Source organism: Anabrus simplex, chromosome 1 (assembly GCF_040414725.1).
Source record: "Anabrus simplex isolate iqAnaSimp1 chromosome 1, ASM4041472v1, whole genome shotgun sequence".
Lineage (NCBI taxonomy): Eukaryota > Metazoa > Arthropoda > Insecta > Orthoptera > Tettigoniidae > Anabrus > Anabrus simplex.
The window spans coordinates 94785598-94808557 of NC_090265.1; the positions used below are offsets into that span (position 1 = coordinate 94785598).

Sequence of the window (22960 nt, forward strand, 5' to 3'; positions counted from 1 at the left end):
TAGCGAAGTGTAGCATCATAACCTTAACGCGTGTGTAATTAACTGTTATGTGATTGTAAGTGTTACAGTTTAGTTCAGTGTGTTTAGTGTTAACAGGAGTTTACGTAAATAAAAGTACGATATACTGTACAGTTAAAGTAGATTTTTGTGAAATGTCAACGATCAAATGGAAAGATGTGACTCTAACACTGAGTGTTAAAATGGAGATTTTAATGAAGTTGGACAAGGGAGAGAAGGTTGCAAACATAGTTCGAACACATAATATTCCGCGCACTGCCATCTACTCGATCAAGAGTAGCAGAGAGAACATTGAGTTGTAAAAGATGCTGAAGGTGGTTCTTCTTTACGACAAACTGTGAAAGCAGGTGAATTTTCTAAGATGGAAGAAGAACCATGGCTAAGTGGTTAGCGTGCTGGCCTTTGGCCACAGGGGTGCGGGTTCAATTCCCGGCAGGGTCGGGAATTTTAACCATGCTTGGTTAATTTCGCTGGCACAGGGGCTGGGTGTATGTGTCGTCTTCATCATCATTTCATCCTCATCACAACGCGCAGGTCGCCTACGGGTGTCATATCGAAAGACGTGCACCTGGTGAGCCAAACATATCCTCGGACACTCCCGGCACTAAAAGCATCCGCCATTTCATTTTTTTTTACTCTTGGTTTATAAAAGAATGTGCTTGCCACACCCCCATTAATGCTGAATTGTTAAAAGAAATATCTTTAATTTTTTATAACAAAATGTATGGAAATGATGATTTTAAAGCAAGTGACAGTTGGTTTGCAAAATTTAAAGTGTGGTATGGTATTCGTCTGTTGACTGTGACCGGAGAAAAATTGTCTAGTGACGATGCAGCTGTAGATCTGTTTATTAAACTTTTTCTAGAGCATGTAGATGAACTAGGTCTTGCAGGTGACCAGGTATACAATGCAGATGAAAGTGGATTGTTTTGGAAATTATTGCCACGAAAAAGTTATATTAATCAAAATGAAGCTTGTGCACCTGGTTTCAAAGTTCCAAAAGACCGAATAACCATTTTACCCTACTCAAATGCCACTGGAACACAAATTGAAACTTTTGGTTCTTGGTAAGGCTAAGAATCCGCAGTCATTTAAAAATGTAAATTTGCCCATCACTTATAAAGGTCGAAATAAGGCCTGGATGACAAAAGAAATCTTCCAGGAATGGTTCCATACTGATTTTGTACCCTAAGTACGCTTGTTTCTCAAAAAAAGAAATTAACCTGAAAAGGCGCTACTCGTCCTTGATAATGCACCGCGACATGGACCAAATGACGTGTTAATCTCAAAAAACGGACGCATTAAGGCTCTTTTCATGCCTCCAAACTGCATTCCCCTGTTACAACCAATGGACCAAAGCATAATTGAAATGGTGAAAACGAGGTAGAAGAAACAATAAAAGATTTTGCTTGAGGCTGTTAGCCGTAATGATGACATCACTGTGACTTTGAAATCAATCAACTTGAAAGATGCAGTATTCATGGTTGCAGCAGCCTGGGATACTGTACCTCAATCAGCAATAAGATCGTCGTGGAAGAAATTATGGCCTTCACTGGACTCAGCTGAAGAAGGGCAAGATTCTTTTGATCCAGAAGATTTAATGCCATTAGCAGACCTGATAGAGTCAGCAGTAAAGCAGGCCCAAGACACTGAGCTTCAACGAGTCGACATTCAAGATTGGTATGACGAAAATATCGACTTTCAGGAGGCAATAACTGATGATAAAATTATAGCAGAACTAGATTCATCAAACCGAGAAAAAGCTGAAGACTCATTCGAGATGTTACCAAAGACAACTGAAAAAACTGAAGATGCACTCTCTGCCATTGAAACCTGTATCAAATGGTGAGAAGAAAAACTCCACAGCAACCAGCACTTTAACTGCATTACAAAAGTTGAAGAGTGATGTACTTGTAAAAATGAATAAAGGGAAGAAACAATCCACAATAGATAAGTTTTTTCATTTACAGTAAAATTAAAACATGTGAGAACAGTACTTCTTCTTCTTATTTTATGACCACATAGAATCACTTTAGTCAGTCCGTCGTTCAGGTCTCTTTGAAGGGATTGTTCGGACTTTGCGGTCCTCCCAGTACTTCTTCAGACGCTCCGATCTTCGTGCCCTTTCCTCAGTTGAAAATATGCGTGTTGTTGGTTTATTTTGTGTAAGGGTAAAGCAGAGGTTTGTATTCTTGAGTTTTGTATTCAATTTTATCTTATTTGTGGTGTCTTCTGTTGTAAGGCCTATTTCCTTCAGATCCTCTCTTACTTCTCTGATCCATTTACATCCTGTTGTGGTATTTTTTGAGATGAGATTGTGTTGTACTAGTTGTTTCAGAAGTCTCGAATCCTGCATCCTCATGATATGTCCAAAGAATCCCAGTCTCCTCTTACGCATAGTATCTGTAATGGGTTCTAGCTCTTTGTACACGACTTTGTTAGGTATTAACCGCCACTGTCCATCTTTCTGGTAATTTTTGTTGATGCAGGTTCTTCCAATCCTCCTTTCAATTTTCTGAAGTCTGTCAGTCTTTGATTGTTTATTCAGTTTAAAAAAGTGTGTTTCTGCTGCATATGTAGCGTCCGGTTTTATAACTGTGTTGTAGTGTTTTATTTTTGTATTTATTGATAGACATTTCTTTTTGTAGATATCCCATGTTAATTTGTGTGCTTTAGCTAATCTATTTGTTCTTATTTGGATTGAGATTTTTTCATTCAGGCTATGTGTTATTATTCCTCCAAGATATTTAAATTGAGTTACTATTTTGATTTTATTACCATTTATGGTAACTTCTTTTAGCTGTGTTGGTTTTTGGGGCATAATATCTGTTTTTTTCAAGTGATATTTTGAGGCCAATTTTATTTGCAATATTTTGAAGTTCTGATATCTGGGTTTTTGCTTCTTTTATGTCCACTGCTAGTAATGCTAAATCGTCAGCAAAACCCATGCAATTTGTTTTGATTTTTCGGCCAATCTTTATTTTGGGGTGGGGGACACATTTCCTAAACCATTCCCTCATTACCATTTCTAGAGCACAGTTAAATAATAGTGGTGAGAGCCCATCTCCCTGCCATAGTCCAGTTTTATTTCAAATGTCTCTGATGTTCATCCCTAAACTTCACTTTTGATTTGATGTTGGCGAGAGTCAATTTTATCATGTTTATTAATTTGGGGTGTAGTCCAAGGTGTCTTAAAATTTTAAACAGAGATTCTCTATGGATGCAGTCATAAGCTTTCTTGAAATCTACAAATGTTATCACCATATCTCTTTTTCTTCTCCTGTAATAGTCCATTATCAACTTAAGACTCATGATCTGATCAGGACAGCTCCTCCAGGGTCTGAAACCTCCTTGATATTCTCCTAATTCTTTCTCAAGTTGTAAACTTATCCTATTAAGGATGATTATTGAAAATATTTTGTATGTTATGTCTAGGAGCGAGATTCCCCTGTAGTTATTAGGGTCGGTTTTGTCTCCTTTTTTGTGCAGTGGATGAATGAGGGCTGTTGTCCAGTGTTCTGGTAGTTCTTCTTTAATCCAGATAGAGACAAGTTGTTGAAGGAGGGCAACTTTTGCTGATGTTCCTGCATATTTCCAGATTTCCGCAAAGGTCTGATCTTCTCCTGGCGCTTTGTAGTTTTTAAATTTATTCAGAGCTTGGTAGACATCCTTTATTGTGGGGGGATTGATGTTCTCTGGTGGTGTTTTTATCGGGGTGTTGGTGTCCAAATGAAGGAGTTCTGTAGGTTCCTCACAATTTAAAAGCTTGTTGAAATATTTAGCCAGAATTTCTGCATTGTCTTTATTGTTATGGGCCAGCTTACCATCTTCATCCTTCATCAGTAGGGTCGGGAGTTCATATTTTTGGAGCTGCTTTCTGAAGGTTTTGTAGTAGTCCCTTGATTGAGTTTTATTGAATTGTTCTTCACTTAACTGCAGGGTGTCCTTATGATGTTGTCTTTTTTATTCTTAAGACTTGGGTAGTTTCTTTTCTTTGTTTTACTAGATTTTGATAGGATATTTCTGTATTGGGACTGATGTAATAGCCATGCCTGATGTCTTTTCTCCACTGTTTCATCACATTCGCTGTTCCACCATTGGTGTTTTTTACGTGGTTTAATTGGAGCCAGGTCTTCTGTAATTTGTTTAAGATTGTGTACTAAGTCTTCAAGTATATCTGTGATTTTTATTTTTTCAGTTGCTTTCTGGTAATTTTTTGTTGTTGATTAGCTGGGTAGGATCTATTTTTTCTTTTAGTTTTAAGGGCTTGCTTTTGTGGTCTCCTCTGGGGATGAGTTTAATTTTAATTTTAACTATGTAGTGATCTGAACCTGTGTCTATTCCTCAGAGGACTTTGACGTTATAGATCTCTTTGTGGTGGTATTTGTCCATGCAGATGTGATCCAGTTGCCATTCTCCTTTAGTGTAGTCAGGGTGTTTCCATGTTTTGAATTTTTGAGGTTTCCTCTTAAAACATGTAGATTTTGAGATTAAATTATGGTTTCTACACAGGTCAACTAGTCTCTCTCCATTTTTATTTGTTTTCTTGTGTGCTGGCCATTTTCCAGTAATCTCATGGTATTTTCTTTCTCTGCCTAGTTGAGTGTTGAAGTCACCTATTTTACATGGTGTTTGGGGATGTTATCTATGGTCTGGTCCAATAGGTCCCAAATTTCTCCTGTTTCCTCATGGTCTTTTGAGGAGTTGTTTTTATCATTAGTGGGAGCATGGGCATTTATTATAGTATAGATTTTATTAGATGCCTTTAAGGTGAGCGTTGAGAGTCGTGGAGACTGTGATTTGAATTCTTGAACTGAGTTTATTATTTTAAGGCTGACCAAAAATCCTGTTCCAAATTGTGGGACATTCTTCATCACTCTCTTCCCGGGTATACCTTTATAAAGTCTGTACCCTTGAGATTCCAAGGCATCCTGGTCAGTGTTTCTAATTTCCTGTAATCCCATGATAAGAATTTTGTGTTGGTCCATTATGTCGGTGATCACTTTTAGTTTACCGGTTTGCATGAGTGAGTTTATATTGTGTGTAGAGAAGTATGTTATCTGCTTTGGTTTGATTCTTGGTTTTGTCTCGTTCGTGTATGACTGGGGTATTTCCGTGCCTCCGACTTCACGGTATCTTTCAGGTGGCAGCCCACCGTATCCGAATGCTGCCTTCTCTGAACTCTTGGTTCAGCCGGTGGAGTATTCCTTAAATGACCTTCCATGGTTGACTGTCAAGGTGTCACCTGTGTGGGACTAGGTCCCGAATTACAACTCTGGATGTGATCCAGTGAGGTGATAATGAGGCCGCTCCTCTGGAGTACAGACGCCTTGTGCAGCCGCCCCTAACCTGGAGAACAGACGCTGCATAATGGATTCCAGTGGCATTTCCTCCACTGTGGGGACCATCACCCCACCCAAAGGGGCTCATTCGCCCGAAGCCGTTGGCCCCCTTAGGGAGTCAGGTTATTTCCCGCCGCCCAACACTCGGCATTGGCAGTTTTACAACTGGGTGCCAGACCAGCAAACCCTCCTCCTTTCTCATTCCCGACTTGGGACCGGACAATGGCGGAGTTAGAACAGTACGTACAAATAATAAAAAAAAAACCAAACCCCATGGCACTGCAGCCCTTGAAGGGCCTTGGCCTACCAAGTGATCGCTGCTCTGTCCGAAGGCCTGCAGATTACGAGGTGTCGTGTGGTCAGCACCACGAATCCTCTCAGCCGTTATTCTTGGCTTTCTAGACTTGGGCCGCTATCGCACCGTCAGGTAGCTCCTCAATTCTAATCACGTAGGCTGAGTGGACCTTGAACCAGCCCTCAGGTCCAGGTAAAAATCCCTGACCTGGCCGGGAATCGAACCCTGGGCCTCCGGGTAAGAGGCAAGCACGCTACCCCTACACCACGGGGCCGGCACATACAAATAATACATATTATTTTACTTAATTTTAAAAGTATAGTTTTTCAATAAATGTACCTTACTTTATGTTAAGCTCTATAGCCTAATCAAACTGTGTGTTTTTAAATGCCAGACTCTGATATTTTGGATTACTTCCAATAAATACAAAGTATGTTACAAGTGTTTATTTATATATCCACCTATTCAATACAAAGAGATCTTTATAGAAATTAAATATTATTATAAAATGTTAAGGGACATGTTTTGCCCATATTTTCATTATCTTTGGGTGATATTTTGTAACATTGAAAATTGTAAAAGGTTGTTTTCATTTATGTTGAGTGATGTATTTACGTACATTTCAATACGGACCTAACATGAGAATTATGACATGTTACTTCCAATAGTCGGACACTTCCAATAATCGGACAGCTTAATGGTCTAAGACACATCCAATTAGCGAGTGCTTACTCTACTACATTCTGTATCCGCTTTGATCTGTTTTTCATATTCATGCCTTCATCCACCTGTACTGCACTTACCGCCTACACTTCCCTCAAAAATGAACTGAACATGTCCTGGCTGTCTTAAGATGTGTCCTATTATTCTATCCTTTCTTTGGGTCAAATGTCGCCAAATTGTTTTCTCACCAATTCGATTCAGTATTCATGATCCGTATTGTATTTTCATTATCTTTGGGTGATATTTTGTAACATTAAAAATTGTAAAAGGTTGTTTTCATTTATGTTGAGTGATGTTTTGTAATATTGGGAAATGTCTATTCTAGAAAAACACTCTACGTCTTTAATATTGTGAAACGTAAACGCTGATTCTAGAAAGATGTCTTACGTCTTTAATAAGAGTTTCGTAAAAGGAAGATTCTCGATAAGTATTTGTGTTTGAGAAAAAAACAACAGTTTTGATTGGTGAGTCTGGGTGATGGGAGGTGAGCGCCTGTGCTCTGATTAGTTATCTGGTGATTACACCGGGGCCAGCTTCGCCCTCCTTGAGAGAGCGAGAAAAACTTTTGTCGTCTTTCGTTTCTCACCTGTCCAGCGAGTCAGATGTACTTCTGCAATCCTCCTGTCCAGGATGGTCGACCTTGGGGTAAATGCTGTTAGTTTCTTTTCCACCTTAATTTAACTTCAGTATTTTTTTTCTTTTCTTTTCACCCCTACACACCCAGACTCGCCACTCAATGATTAAGGTGCCTTAGCTTTTCAGCTGGGCCTGCCTGTTTGATTTTGGAGGCATTCTCCTTTCTTTTTATTTTGGTGAACTGTATAATTAAATGATTAATTGTATTTCCTCCCGGGGTGGCCTCCAGTAACTTCGCGTCTCTTGTGCATGCTAGTTTTTCCTCTGCCCCGCACCAGAAGTGTTTTTGGTGTGGGAGTAAGTTGAACTGGCCTCTGCATCAAGTTAAGTTTTTCTTGATTTCCCCCTTGTTTCCAATTATGTGGGGCGATTGACTGAAAGCGCTGTTAACTTTCATTTAATATTTTATTTCTTATATCAAGTGTTTCCTAATTACCCTTAATCGTTGTATTTTGGAAGTTGTGATATGTTAGGGTATCTCTTTACCTTATCCTCTTGGTTTTAAGGGAATTGCCCTTAGCACATTGCATCTGATTTGTTGTTTTTCTGATACTGTAACTGGTTTTGGTATTGATGAAATTTATTCAAATTTTATTTTTTTAACTTTTATGTTGGGAGAGTAATATCATAGATCAAGGGATCACCGCTGGTTTTCCTTAAAATCCGCAACCTTGGTAAGGTTCCCAAATCCGTCATTATAGTCGTCACATTGTCCAACCTGATGTTCATTTGTTTATTTCTAGATGCAGTTTCAGCTGGTTTTTTGTTTTGTTTTACAGCTGTCCAAAGTACATGTGATTTTAGCATTACTATTACAGTATTATAATTATTATTTCTTTACTATGTGTTATGTAACTGGAAGCCAGTTACCGGTTACAATTCGATTTATCCATCTCACCTTAAGCATTCTTCTGTAGCACCACATTTCTTTCTTTCTGAGCTAGTTATTGTCCATGTTCCACTTCCATGTAATGCCACATTCTAGAAGAAGGTTTTCAAAAATATTTTTCTAATTCCTGTATTAATATTTGAAGTGAATAAACTTCTTTTCTTAAGAAAAGCCTTCCTTGCTTATGCTAGTCTGAATTTTATGTCCTCCTTACTTCTGCCATCATTAGTAATTCTGCTACCCAAGTAACAATATTCATCTACTTCCTTTAAGACTTAATTTCCTAATCTAATGTTTTCTGCATCACCTAAGTTCGTTTGACTGCAATCCATTACTTTTGGTTTGGATTTATTTACTTTCATCTTGTACTCCTTCTCCAAGACTACATCTGTACCATTCAACAGTTTCTCCAGATCTTCTGCAGACTCAGATAAAATAACAGTATCATTGGCAAATCTCAGAGTTTTGATTTCCTTTCTTTGGACTGTGATTCACTTTCCAAGGTTCTCTTTGATTTTCTTTACCACTTGTTCTGCATAAACACTGAAAATGAGAGGGGACAAACTGCAGTCTTGCCTCCCTCCTTCCTGGTTAGATGCTTTTTTTTTTTTTTTTTTTTTTCTTTCATAGCCATTGATTCTTGTACAGATTGTATCCGAGCCTGATCACCTTCAGAATCTCAAATAGCTTGGTACAATCAGCATTATCGAATACCTTTTCCAGATCTACGAATGCATGTACTTCAGCTTGTCCTTCCGAATTCAATCCTCTAAGATCAGATGCAATGTCAGGATTACTTCATATAATCCCACATTTCTTCTGAAGCCTAACTGATCTCCCAGCTCAGCTTCATCTTGTATTTACTTTCTTCTGTAAATAAAATGTGTTAAAATTTTGAAGGCATGAGGTACTACACATATGGTATGGTAACTTACCTGCTGCCCTATTTTCTTATTCATTACTAAACCAATTCCTGCATTTCTCCTGTTTGATCCTGTGTCGCCTGACCAAAAATCATGCTTTTCGTGCCAATGTACTTCACCTATACCAGTTACAGCGAACTTTGGCGTATCCATTTCTCCTTTCATGTTCCTAACCTGCTAACATTCCATGCTCCGACTTGCAGAATGTCGGTATTCTTCTTCCTGATGATTGCCCCCCTCTCTTGTAGTCTCTACCAGGAGATCTGAATGGGGGAGTATTTTACTTCCAGAATATTTTACCCGGGAGGAAGCTATCTTCAATACATCATTCATTCATACAGACAGAGTTGCATGTCCTCGGGAGTTAGTTACAGCTGTAGTTTCTCATTGCTTTTAGCTGTGTACCATTGTCAACGTAGGCAAGCCATGTTGAATATCTTTACAAGGCCACATCGGTTAATCATCCAGAATGTCGCCCTTGCAACTTCCGAAAGGCTGATACCCCCTTTTGATGAACCATTTGTTAGTCTGATGTCTTGACGGATGCACATCCAATATGGTGGCACCTATGGCTCAGCTACCTGCTTCATTGGGATGCACAAGCCTCCCCACCGCAGCAAGATCACATGGTTCACACCATATTTATTCGCGTAATGGATGCCACTGTATATTGGATGCACCTGAATCTTTCCCTTAAAATCTTGGGAAAAAAATTCCCCGCTAATCGGACTCATTTCATTTTTAACAGAAATTGTCTGGGTAATACCTATAAAATTATATGGATTGTAGTATGCGTTAAATCTAGTAAGCGGAGATCAATGGCTAGAGACTCACTTGTGTTGACTGCACAGTGCAATTTCTGTGATGGATAGCAATTGTTTCCATAGCATGTGTGTTATGGGATTGTTATGGGTATGACCTACACATGGGTAATATCCCTGTAAATACGTAACTTGATTGCTAAGTATTTAATTTGACACACTGTATTGCATTTTGTTTTAGTGATAAACCCATGTTCTTCAGGAATTCACTTAATTCCTAACTTGCTGTGATTACAGTTGAACTGGTTTCGAAGCTTATACCTGAGACTGGCCTGATACGTTCTGCGTTGGAGTTGGTATCATGTGATAAATCCATGGGTTCACCTGCTTCCAAAAGGAGGAGGAGTCGAACTGTGGAAGAGAAGGAAGAAGATTTATTACCTCAGTTGAAACCAAGTCCTGGGACAGAATTGAGATTTACTTCTTTCCCAGAGAGAACATATCCTGAGGGTGCTTCTCCAAAAGAGATCACTCTTCATTCTATAGACTCAACCTACACATTAGAAGCTATACTTAAAAAATTTGACAGGTAACTAGCACTTATTATACCAAAAATTAAAAAAAAAAAACCACTTTAAACACTTTAAGCACTTCTTTGTAGAATAGGGCCATGCAGATGCTGCATTACTTTTCCTCTTAATTTGTTCAGAGAGGATGATTGGCCTAGTTGTTTTTCCTCTTAAAACAAAAATCACCACCACCGCCTGAGTAGTTGGGCTGACAACAGGCACTGCATTAACAAAGATTTGTGACATCACACTTTACTGATACTATACACTTACTTTGCGAAGAAAAACTAAAAAGAAAATCCTCCTTCAAATTTTATGTTCTGTATGGGAGGGGGATCTTACCAGCAATGCCAGTATAGTAATTATTCTGAGCTGAAAACGCAAATTATTTCGGGTGATTTGAAGTACAACAGCCACACAAGTTCCAGTGTGGAGAGAGTGACGTATGCTGAATCCCTTCCGGCTTATGCTAAGCTACACATCACCAAGAGTTAGCTCACATTACATTTATTTTAATATCTTCGAATATCATTGGAATAAAATGAAAACTACAGCAGTAACAAGTATATCCCTACAGTACAGTACTACATGGTTCACAACATATTTATTCGTGTAATGGATGCCACTGTATATTGAAAGATATTGGTACGCGGAAGATGTCTCCACGAAGATTGTAAAGACGATTAGGTGTACCCTGGGCAACCTTGAGGAATCCTCAGCGGCTGATTCTTCCATCACCGAAACACTAACTTATTAGTTATTATGAACTTCAAATGGCATTTTTCAATGCCAGCTTTTGTAATGATCTCAATTAATACAGAGGGAACTTCACCAGAGAAGGAAGCCTTATTATCTGAGATTTGTACACAACATAACTGTGATATCCTGCTGGTTTAGGAGACACGTAGAGGATCAAATGAACGCTGACCAGAGGTGAACGGTATGAAACTTGTCTTGGAAAGACCTAATGAAGAATATGGGAGAACAGTTTTCATTAAACAGGGCACCAATATTTTATCTGCAGACTTGACCTGTGTAGATGACATTAAAATCCTGACCATTGAAATTCAATCCTGCACTATTACATCTGTCTATAAGCCACCAAATAAGGAGTATAAATTTACAGAAACTTGCAATTTCCATTCTCAATCAACAAAGCTAGTTACTGGTAACTTCAGTTGTCATAGTATCTCTTGGGGATACAAAGAGACTGACACAAATTGCCAAAACTTAGAAGAACGGGCCGAATGCATGGGTGTTAAACTAATATATGACCCAAAGTATATGACCTTATACAGTGGTTGATGGTGGCAAGGTTGCAACCCAGACAACATTTTTGTCACCGAACACATTGCTCAACAAACCAAGAAACAAATTGCAGATCCATTTCCAAGAACACAGCATCGAGCTCTTATATGTACCATACAGGCAGTTGTTAAACCACAGAAAGTTATTTTTAAAAGACAGTTCAACTTCAAAAAAAGGCACAGTGGAATACTTTCTCTCAAAATCTGGATGATGAAGTTGCAAAAATCAAGCCTGATCTAGTAAATTACCCATATTTTGCGAAGTTAGTAAAAAGCATCTCCAGTAAACACACCCACTCAAAATCTCTCCTTAATAAATATGAACAGCTATTTGAAATTGATCCCTTCGCAGAGGATACAATACTAACAGGAGAACACTTCCTTGAAGCTATATCAACATCAATAAAAGAAAAATGGTGTAACCTTCTCGGAAGTTTGGATATGAAATGCTCAAGTTGACAAGCCTGGAAATTACTAAGCAGTCGCTTAAGTGCGGCCAGTATCCAGTATTCGGGAGATAGTAGGTTCGAACCCCACTGTCGGCAGCCCTGAAAATGGTTTTCCGTGGTTTCCCATTTTCACACCAGGCAAATGCTGGGGCTGTACCTTAATTGTGCTAGTTGTTTTACGTCGCACCGACACAGATAGGTCTTACGGCGACGATGGGACAGGAAAGGGCTAGGAGTGGGAAGGAAGCGGCCGTGGCCTTAATTAAGGTACAGCCCCAGCATTTGCCTAGTGTGAAAATGGGAAACCACGGAAAACCATTTTCAGGGCTGCCGACAGTGGGGTTCGAACCTACTATCTCCCGAATACTGGATACTGGCCGCACTTAAGCGACTGCAGCTATCGAGCTCGGTGTACCTTAATTAAGGCCACGGCCGCTTCCTTCCCACTCCCAGCCCTTCCCTGTTCCATCGTCGCCATAAGACCTATCTGTGTCGGCGCGACGTAAAGCAACTAGCCAGGAAATTACTAAAAAATCTTAACGATGATCCTACAGTCTCACTCTGGGAGTTGAGTAAAGTTACTCCTGATCAAATAGCCCATCAACTATTGCTGAATGGCAAAACCACGAAAAGGTCCAGAGAAATAAAAATCTAACTATATGAAGAGGAGAATGACCACTTTGACACACCATTCACGGAAGAAGAACTGAGAACTGCTATCAAATGTATGAAAAATAACAAGGCTGCCGGCTTGGATGACATAAGATCAGAGCAAATAAAATATTTTGGCCCCATAACTATCAACTGGGTTTTGAAACCGATAAACATGTGTCTGACTAGAATGTTGATTCCAAAGATCTGGCGCAAAGCAAAAGTTGTGGCCTTGCTTAAACCAGGAAAAGAGCCAAATGACCCCAAAAACTTCAGACCTGTATCTCTTCTCTGTCATCTTTTCAAAATTCTGTAGAGGATGATATTGAATTGTATTTCTGATTCTATTGATAGAAAGATTATAAAAGAACAATCAGGTTTCAGACCAGGGAAGTTATGTTCTGGTCAGATACTTAATCTAACCCAGCATATGGAGGATGGATATGAGAGGAAACAAATAACAGGAGTTGCTTTGATTGATCTCACGGCTGCTTATGATACAGTGAATCATAAGAGAATGACAAGGAAGCTGTATTCAACAACCAAAGACTATCGACTGACACAGTTTATTCAATGCCTGCTCCAGAACAGACTTTTTTTGTCACTCTGAAGGACAAGAAAGGCCGATGGAGATGTCAAAAGACTGGCCTCCTCCCAAGGAAGTGTGTTGGCTCCAATATTATATAACATCTATACCAACAATCAGCCACTTAACACCGGAACTAGGGCTTTCATCTACACAGATACATAGCTCTTGCTGCTCAAGAAGTGACATTTGAAGAAGTAGAATTAAATCTGATATCTGCTCTTGATGAACTAGCTGTCTACCATGAGAATCACCTGAAACCCAATCCGGAAAAAACTCAGATATGTCCATTCCATCTACGCAACAAGGAAGCAAGAAAAGAGTTGAACGTAACCTGGAAAGGACACAAATTAAACAATTGTGATCAACCCAAATATCTAGGGGTAAAGTTGGACCATGCCCTAACTTATAAACAGCACTGTATAGATGCCAAACAGAAGTTATGCAGCAGGAATAATCTTATTTGCAAACTCACACACACAACACGAGGAGCACAGCCTAATGTCCTCCGTACATCTGCCCTTGCCCCGTGTTTCTCTGCTGCAGAGTATGCTGCTCCAGTCTGGAGGAATTCCGCTCATACAAACCAAGTGGATGTTGCCCTCCATGAGACAGGTCACATTGTTACAGGCTGTTTACGACCAACTCCTGTTAATAAGATCTTTCCACTTATGGGAGTAGCACCTCCAGATGTTAGCAGACAAGTTTGCAGCAGAGATTGAGAAGAAGAAGCAAGAAACGGATCCAAGACATCCAATGTTTGGACTTCACGCCCACCCATCAAGATTGAAATTGAGGAAGAGCTTTCTACAAACAATAACGTCAGTCCCATCGTCAGCCGAATCTCGGCGAAAGGAACTCTGGAGAATGAAATCGCCTGTAGGATTATGGGAAGTGAGATAGAAGTCAGCTGTAGGACATCATCTTCAATATGGACATTGGAAGACGCTTAACAGATTAAGATCTGGAGTGACACGATGTAAAACCAACCTGGAAAGGTGGAGGTACGGTGATCAAGATTTGTGTGAGTGTGGTGAAAAGCAAGATCATGGACACCTCATTTGTAGAAATTTGCCTAAACCATGAAGTATGAAGGATTTGGTGGAAGCCAATGAATGTGCCATCTTGGCAGTTGAATACTGGAAAAACAGAGTGTAAATAGAGTAGTTGTAAATATATTGTAGTGATTTTGGACACGGATAAATAAATAAAAAGTACTACGTTTCCAGACAATGACTGTATAAATGCCTTGGGTCATATAAAAAGAAATATGAAAGCTGATGCATTACGGACAAGCGATGACTCAACTAACTTGCTTATCTAGTTATATAAACCTGGTGATAAGAGAGCTTTCATTCAGTTCTTTCTCGCTACTCTGCCAAGCTACTGAAGCGAAAGCTCTTTGAAGACTGCTGTTCGCGGTACATACGAATAGTTCGAGGTACGAAGTGTGTGACCCGCAGTGTAGCTTATGAGCTTGAACTTTTCACAAATGTGTTACACTCAAGGTGATCGAATAATTTACAAAGACTGCTGTTTGCGTTACAAACGAATAGTTTGAGATATGAAGTGTGCGACCCGCAGTGTAACTTACGAGCTTGAACTTTTCACGAACATGTGACGCTCAAGGTGTTCCAATAATTAGCTTAGGCGAGACTTGTGGACTTGTATTATTTCAGTGTCATAATATTTGAGAACTTAGTGCAGCTTAAACATTTAACTTACACTATCTTCTGGTGAAGTTTTTGAATATTTGCTAAGAGATTACTTGGAGATTTGTAGTTGCTTCTGTATCATAATATGCGAGAACTTGTGCTATTTCTGCAATGCAAACATTTAACGTACGTCAAGTGTTAAATAATTGCCAAGACAATATTTGGGAACTTGTAATTATTTCTGTGGTGTGATATTTAAGGATTTGGGTATATTTCTGCAGCTTGAACATTGAACTTACATAACTTCTACAGTGGGTGTAAAATAATTTTCCAGGACAAAACTTAGAGACAGTAATGGTGTCGCAAATATTTAAGGGGCTTGTATTTATTTCTGGTACATGAATATTGTAATGGACATGTGTTTATTACTATGGCTAGAGACTTAATAATTTGACCTTTAAACTATGCCAAGTGTTAAAATAATTTATACAGCAAATTTAATTACTTGTGTTTCAAACCATAATTCAATGAACTTTACTACAGATATGAATGATTTCTTCATTCAGTATCTTTGCTTGTGAATCTACTAAAGAGGTGAGTGATTTATTTGTTCATTAATTTTGTTTGTTGACTTAAGTTACTTACAGAGATGGGTGATAACTTTGCTTGTGGACTCTACTCAAAGAGGTGCGTGTAATTAATCTTCGACAACAGACCTTGTAATACCAATTTAGCTGGTCTGTTATTGGACATTATAAATTTTCCAGCTAAGTCATTCCTGGTTGCCAGCGTTTTGCCCCAGTGTGCTAAGTTGGACTCATCAGTTGGTAAATAGCACACCTACCAAGACGCATGGCTAGTGCATACTGTGGAGGCCACTGTGTAGTCTACTTGGAGCCACCGGCAGTGCCAATGCACTTGAGATACTTTGTCTCATTTTCAAAAATTGATGTCTGCCTGCCTGGCCGGTGGCCAACGGACCAACTATATTGGTATTATAAATCTGCTCATTCGGAACAAATATATCAGGTTCCCTATGGGAATCAGTATCTTTATCAGCAGACCTTGTGCCAAGAGATTGTGATTTTAGTCATTTTATGATTGTCACTTGGAACTTCATGTTGCCCATGGTGATTGGTGATACAGTTAGAACTTCATGGTGCCTAGGTGCATGCTGTAAGAACTTGATAAGTGTCCATGGTAAATGGAACTTTGTGGTGTCCATAACGAATAGTGATGGAGACGTGGCAAACGTGTCCTGGAATGGACATATACCTTCGCAATGGAAGTCAACAGGAAGATCCATTGATATGCTACCGACTTCATTGAGAATAAACCAATAGTCAAATGAAACTTTTACTCATTATGAGAACCTCTTTCTATACTCGCTCCAATTAGTGTACTGCAGATAATCCTACATACATTATTCTTCATGCTCTGAAGGCTAGCCATTGGTGTTGGCTATTTCCTGGTACAATGCGTATAGATTATGTTCAGGTAATTTGCTTGAAATGAAGTAGGATGTATGAAAGGAAATCTCCTACCTCCATCATGTCATCTTGGCTTTATCAATATTATCTTTTTGTACACTAACCCCTTTGGACAGCAAAAGACTTACAGCCATTGGGGCTTTCCATGATATCTAGCTAAGAAAAGAAAATAATAAAAATCCTGCTATCGACCATCACAAAAGTGGTATATTTTCTCCATGGTCCCCCTTTGTCAGCTCTTGGTGAATATTATGAAAGTGCTTAACATATACTGTAGGCCTTGTTCACTTTCTTCTCTGTCGTAACCCCAGTTATACACACATGTACTTACACACAACCACACAGATTAACTTGCACAACTATTTGGTGCTGTTGACCATAATGTGTCAAAAACTTACATGAAGCAGACTTCCTTGATTAGAGATAACTCAACAGCCTTCCCTACTCTCTTACCTCATCTACTAGTTCCCTCTGTGGATCATTGGTAGAGTGTCGGCCTTTGGATTCCAAGATCACAGGGTCAAACCCAGCTGAGGTAGTAACATTTTTGAAGGATGGAGAGAAGTCATGTTGGTACTCTGTGTCATATGATGTCGGCACGTAAAAGATCACTGGTGACACATATGGTGTTTACCTGAGAAAATGAATAAGTACTCAGCCAAAGAGCATCCAGCAGAGATCTGTTCCTCTACCATCTGCAGAATAAAACAGAGCATCAAAATTTACATACAGACAACCTAGATGGCGTCAAATCAAAATACTGATTGTTAGGGCACAAAATCTATCGAGTCTGACACCATGGTTAGCTGGTCTGAGCCCCGTTGGTAGAAAAAGAAATTCACCATCACAATGGTGAAGTCTCATCAGAGAAATAGAGTAAAGGAAGGTGAATTTTGTGGCCCACTAATGAGACACAACATCATGGAAGGGAAAATTCTTGGGGGCCCAGCTGAGTGGTTCAGACGGTTGAGGCGCTGGCCTTCTGACTCTAACGTGGCATGTTTGATCCTTGCTCAGTCCAGTGGTATTTGAAGGTGCTCAAATACTTCAGCCTCGTGTCGGTAGATTTACTGGCACATAAAAGATCTCCTGCGGGATTCAATTCTGGCACCTTGGCATCTCCAAAAAAAACGTAAAAGTAGTTAGTGGGACATAAAGCAAATAACATTATTAAAATTCTTGGGAAAAGATTGCATTCCAAAAACCTACCTACCTCATTATCATGATGCAATGAACTGTAGGAGTAGCCTTTAGTAGTAATGATGATGATGACGATTACAATGTTGGCTGACAGGGTAGGAGAGGTGGTGGTATACAATATCTGATCTCTAGATTACACACCAAAAACCTACCTACCTCATTATCATTGTCATCATCTCACTTCCAGACGTGCACGTCGCCAATGGGCGTCGTATAGAAAGACCTATACCAGGCGAGCCAAATGTGCCCTTGAACACTCCTGGCACTAAAAGCCATACACTAAATAAATAAATAGATAAATAAATAAATAAATAAATAAATAAATAAATAAATAAATAAATAAATAAATAAATAAATAAATAAATAATTGTACAGTTTTTTCAATGCTCATTCTGTCATATGTGACACTGCTATGGGCACCAGAATTGCTCTCTTTTATGACAACCTTTACATGGGTAAACTTGAGAGAGATTTCTTCACTTCTGAACTCTTCCAGTTCTTAGTCATAGGTTTATAGGTTTGTAGGTTGCTTTCTCCTGCAGCGTAATGGTCTTATCATCCTCAACTTCTTCTGTAATCATCATGAAATGAAAATGAACATCTCAGGTCACATTGCAGGATGCACAAGCTGACCAGATGCCTTAGATTTGATGAGACAGTTCCACTTTCAGGCATTTTTTCCCACTGTCCCCTTAAAAACTGGGATGTTTAAATGTTTAGTTTATTTTCTCACAATAATTGGGATCTCATTTTCAACTGCACTAAAAAACGTTCCAGTTTGGTCTGATGTGGAAAAATGTTGCAATTTTATAGCAAGTCGAGGATTTTTGTATAGTGAAAATGATGCAGAACTCTTTGATAAGTTTTCTTGCAGAGAAAATAGTTGTCTGGAATGACTAGGTTGTTCCAGCAGACAAACATTGGACGGGAACCTTCCTTCACTTCATGGAGCACAACATTAGACACTGTCAACACTCACTAGTAGTACCATTTATTTTTTCTCCTCGTGGAACAAAGGCTTCTGTAGAAAGAGTTTTCTCACTAATGAACAAACTTTGGACTTCTAAAAAATCCCATCTAACAGTTGATACTCCTAAAGCTTTGTTAATGACCAAGATTAACTTTTCACATACTTGTTTCCAGTTGTATGAATTTTTGAAAGCGTCTATACAGTTGTTAAAACAAATAAGTGACAAGTATTAGTCATAGTCATTAGTCATAGAGACAGTTATGTAGAGAGATTAAGCATCTGTCTGAACAAGCTAGTCACGCAGTTATGGTTACGTGGCTGTGAGCTTGCATTTGGTGGACGGTGGGTTCAAGTCCCTCTGTCAGCAGCCCTGAAGATGGATTTAATGGTTTCCCATTTTCACACCAGGTAAATGCTGGGGCTGTACCTTATTTAAGGCCACAGCTGCTACCACCTTCCCAATCCTATCACTTTCCTATCCTTGCATTGCCAAAAATCTTTGATGTGTTAGTGCGATGTTAAACCACTAGCAAAAAAATAAAAAAATAACATCTGATTGCAGTGCTGCATTATTGTATAACTAATGAATTATGCTTATGCCAAAATTTAATATTTCAATTTTTAAAGCTATCAACATTTAACTGTCCTGCTACTCAAAAAAAATTGTCAATTTTATCAAATGTCCCACTTTGAGCCTCAATTAAAAATGGTCGGTTTAAGTATGCATGGAGTCTTTCTCCTGTATTAGAGAAACGCACATAGACTGAGAATATAAAACAGAAGCTTTCATCTAAACATTGTTGACTGGCAATTTCTTTATAATCTCTTTAAACATTTACTGAGATATATAATTTTAGAGAATAGTTGCTTTCCAGGTGAGTTGTATTTTTCATGTATTGTTCATTTTATGAATTTGAATAAGTATAGTAAGATAAACGATATAAAATAAACATTTACTTATTTTATATACCTGTTTCCTGTTTCAGTGCTACTGATTTGATTGGAGAACTTCAGTTTGCCTTTGTGTGTTTCTTGGTGGGGCATAGTCTAGAAGCATTTGAACATTGGAAACGTTTGGTGGGACTGCTATGTTCTTGTGAAAAGGCTGTACCTAAATACCGGGAAATGTATTCTGATTTTCTAACAGCCTTAGAAGCTCATCTGATTGAAATTCCTGAAGATTTCTTAGTGGATATTGTGGCAAGTAACAACTTTGTGTACTGTAATTTACGGAAGTTATTTCTCACTATACAGCTTCATGAAGCTGTAGATGGAAGGCTGAAGAGCAAGGCTGCCCATTTTAAGGAACGACTTACTGAACATTTCCAATGGGATTTTGCTCATTTAGAACGGGAAGAGGATGATGAAGCCCCAGTTGTTGTTAACCCTGATGGATCTTATTAGGGGATAAAATGGAAAATGAGTGATAATTATCGTTTGGTTATCACATTCTAAATTAATATTTTTTTATGTACAGTGTTGTGGTAGGTTATTTATAAATGCCCCCCACATACTACAGTTTAGGGTCTTAGTTTTCAGAAAAGAGCAGTTATGTATCGTTGAATATTTGTCTGTTTAATGAGTACAGTATATCAGATGTTTAACTGTTAAAAAGTATACACCATGAGTGTCATTTTTCTTTAAATGCATCTTTAACATTCACGTTGGAACTTGATCATTATTAGCCGTTATTTTGTTGACAGTAAAGCCATTCTGAAAATGCTTAATGCATAATACAAAAAATTATAAGAGTAGGAATTTACCATACGAATTAGCTTCTCGTAAAGTGTTTGTGGTAATATAAAAGTCTGTCAGATGTTGCTTTGAGGGAAAAGCTCTTCATAATATAAACTGATGGATGAAAAAGATGAGTTCTGATCATTTGATAAATGAAAGTCTCTCACAGAAAAAGGAAACAGCTATGAATAATGAAAGCATAGCCTCAAGTTGGGACATGAAACTCTTTCCCTTCAATATACTTCCTACTGGTAATTCCCAAACAGTTGCTCTAGTAAGTAAGTTTCTCACTCCTTATGAGTACAGTACAGTCTCAGTTACCTTGCTCTCTCAGGAGCAGAGGGGGTGCTGAATTACTGGGAAAGCCAGGCTATTGTGATTTGTAGCCTATAACTCTTTTATAAATGGGTCCACCACAGCATAATTTGCTGATAACTTTTCACCTGACCTTAACAGAAAACACAGGCTTTATTTGCTCAACTTGTTCAGCCATCCGTCACTAGTACAGTGGTCATCTTTGCCTGTAATTTGTTTGTGGAAGAGCTTGGCCTTTTTTAAAAATCTCCATTAACGAATGGTTTTAGGCTACGTTCCTGAAGAAACCAGCATAGAGTGCTTTATCAGCTTTTAGCTTATCCCCCATCTTCATAGTCTGTCTCTCATCTATTCCACATGCAGCAGTTTTTTTTATATTTTAAACTGAAGTCTTGATTTTCACCCAGTTCTTTGTAATGTTGTAGATCGTTTCATGTCCGACACTATATTGGTTGGCTGTCGTTCTGTTTCTCACCTCAATCCAGTTTCTAAAGAGGTCATACTTTTCACTTGCATTTCTCCAAGTTTGGCATTGTTCAGACCACAGTTAATACTCAACACGCACGAAAATATGCAAGTAGAACCATAGCATACAATACAGTAATCCAGGTGAATGGCAGCAAAGAAGATAGTGAATTGTTTTTAAAGGCTGTACTACAATGAGTCGCAATTCAGATCCATGTGTTTCAACATAGTACTGTATATGCCAAGTGGGAGGAAAAACGAAAAAAGGACAATTGTGGAACCTTTTGGTCTCTGAATGGCCTGATTATGGATATTGTAGCATTGGTGTAATGACATAGTCAAGATAATGGAACCTGTCAGTCATCATTCAGGTTTCACCTGGTAGAAACTCTTCAAAGTTACAGAACATGTATTCTGTCTTCGTACGGTTGATCCAAGTCCGTTTCTCTCTAGTGGCAGTCTCAATTGTTCTAAGGCTGCCTCAACTGCTTTATGCATTTTACCAACCACAACAATATAATCTCTGTATAGCAAGATCCATGGTTGTTCTAGCATCAGCTGGTCTGTCAAGTAGTTAATGACAGTTTTGAACCGAATTGGACTCGGTGCCAATCCCTGATGCACACTGACTTCAACAGGAAAACTTTCAGAGATGCCTGAACTAGCTATCATTTTGGTAGAGGGATGGACATACACATTCTGAATCAGTTTTACATACTTGTTGGGGGACATTTTGGTGTCGCAAGCCACCCAGATGATCTTTCTGGGATTGGGCGAGTTGGCCGCGCGGTTAGGGGCACGCGGCTGTGAGCTTGCATCCAGAAGATAGTGGGTTCGAATCCCACTGTCGGCAGCCTTGAAGATGGTTTTCCGTGGTTTCCCATTTTCACACCAGGCAAATGTTGGGGCTGTACCTTAATTAAGGCCACGGCCGCTTCCTTCCAACTCCTAGGCCTTTCCTATCCCATCGTCGCCATAAGGCCTATCTGTGTCGGTGTGACGTAAAGCCACTAGCAAAAAAAAAATCTCTCTGGAAATATAGTCGGAGGCGTTCTCCAGGTTGAGAACACCATGGTGGAGCTTTATCACTGCCAGTGTTGCTGCTGACATTCTTCATTTATTGATGCCTATCTTCTTCTCCTCCTCTTCCTGACATTTTTTTCCAAATTACAGTAAAACCTCGTTAATTCGAAGTCTTTGGGACTCAAAAATCGGACTTCGAATTACGTGATTTTGAATTAACCACCAATTTGTCATTCAGAAGGGCCAACCCTTGCCGTGTTACAAAATATTCTAAGGCCCGTTACTGCGTGCAGTTAACCTTGATTCACAATTTAAACCTTTCAAATGCTATGGAAAAAAAAAAAAAAAAAAAAAAAAAAAAACTATTTCCAAAATGCAGCCAAGAAAGTGCATTTAGAGTATTCAAATAATGCACTTGGATAACTCACTGTCAAACATAACCTCTCGCAAAGAAAGAAAGAAGAAAAAAAAAAGCACGATTCAAAGACGAGAAGAAATCTATGCTGGCACCCATGTGCAAATGCTTTATTCATTGGATTACTGTACTGTATGCATTTTAGATGCCCTGTACTTGCACAGAAAGTACCCGATGCCCTTAAAACATTGTGGCTAATTAAACTTTCCTATGACAAGGGGAGAAAGTCTCTCGCTTTCTTCTGCATGATTACACAATACAGTCACATGATCCCTGTACGATTTCCCGCCATGGTACTTCTCTTGTACTTCATAAATGTAAACACTTGCCACATCACAAAGTATTCTAAGACCCATTAATGCATGCAATCACCTTGATTCACAGTTTAAACCTTTCAAATGCCATGGAAAAACTATTTCCGAAATGTATCCATCAAGGTGCATTTACAATGTTCAAATAATGCACTTGGATAAATCACTGACAAACATAATCTCACGCAACGAAAGAAAAAATCACACGATTCAAAGACGAGGTTAAACTA

General features: G+C 38.9%; 1 protein-coding gene across 1 annotated transcript in view; it reads left to right on the forward strand.

Moving 5' to 3' along the window:
* LOC136884350 (protein AAR2 homolog) overlaps positions 1–22349 on the forward strand; it is a 57098-nt gene extending 34749 nt beyond the window's left edge. The window contains exons 5-6 of the mRNA XM_067156469.2: positions 9885–10176; positions 19451–22349. Coding sequence (XP_067012570.2) covers positions 9885–10176; positions 19451–19868 — 710 coding nt within the window. The 3' untranslated portion in view covers positions 19869–22349. The remainder of the gene's footprint in view (positions 1–9884; positions 10177–19450) is intronic.
* The last annotated feature ends 611 nt before the right edge of the window (positions 22350–22960 follow it).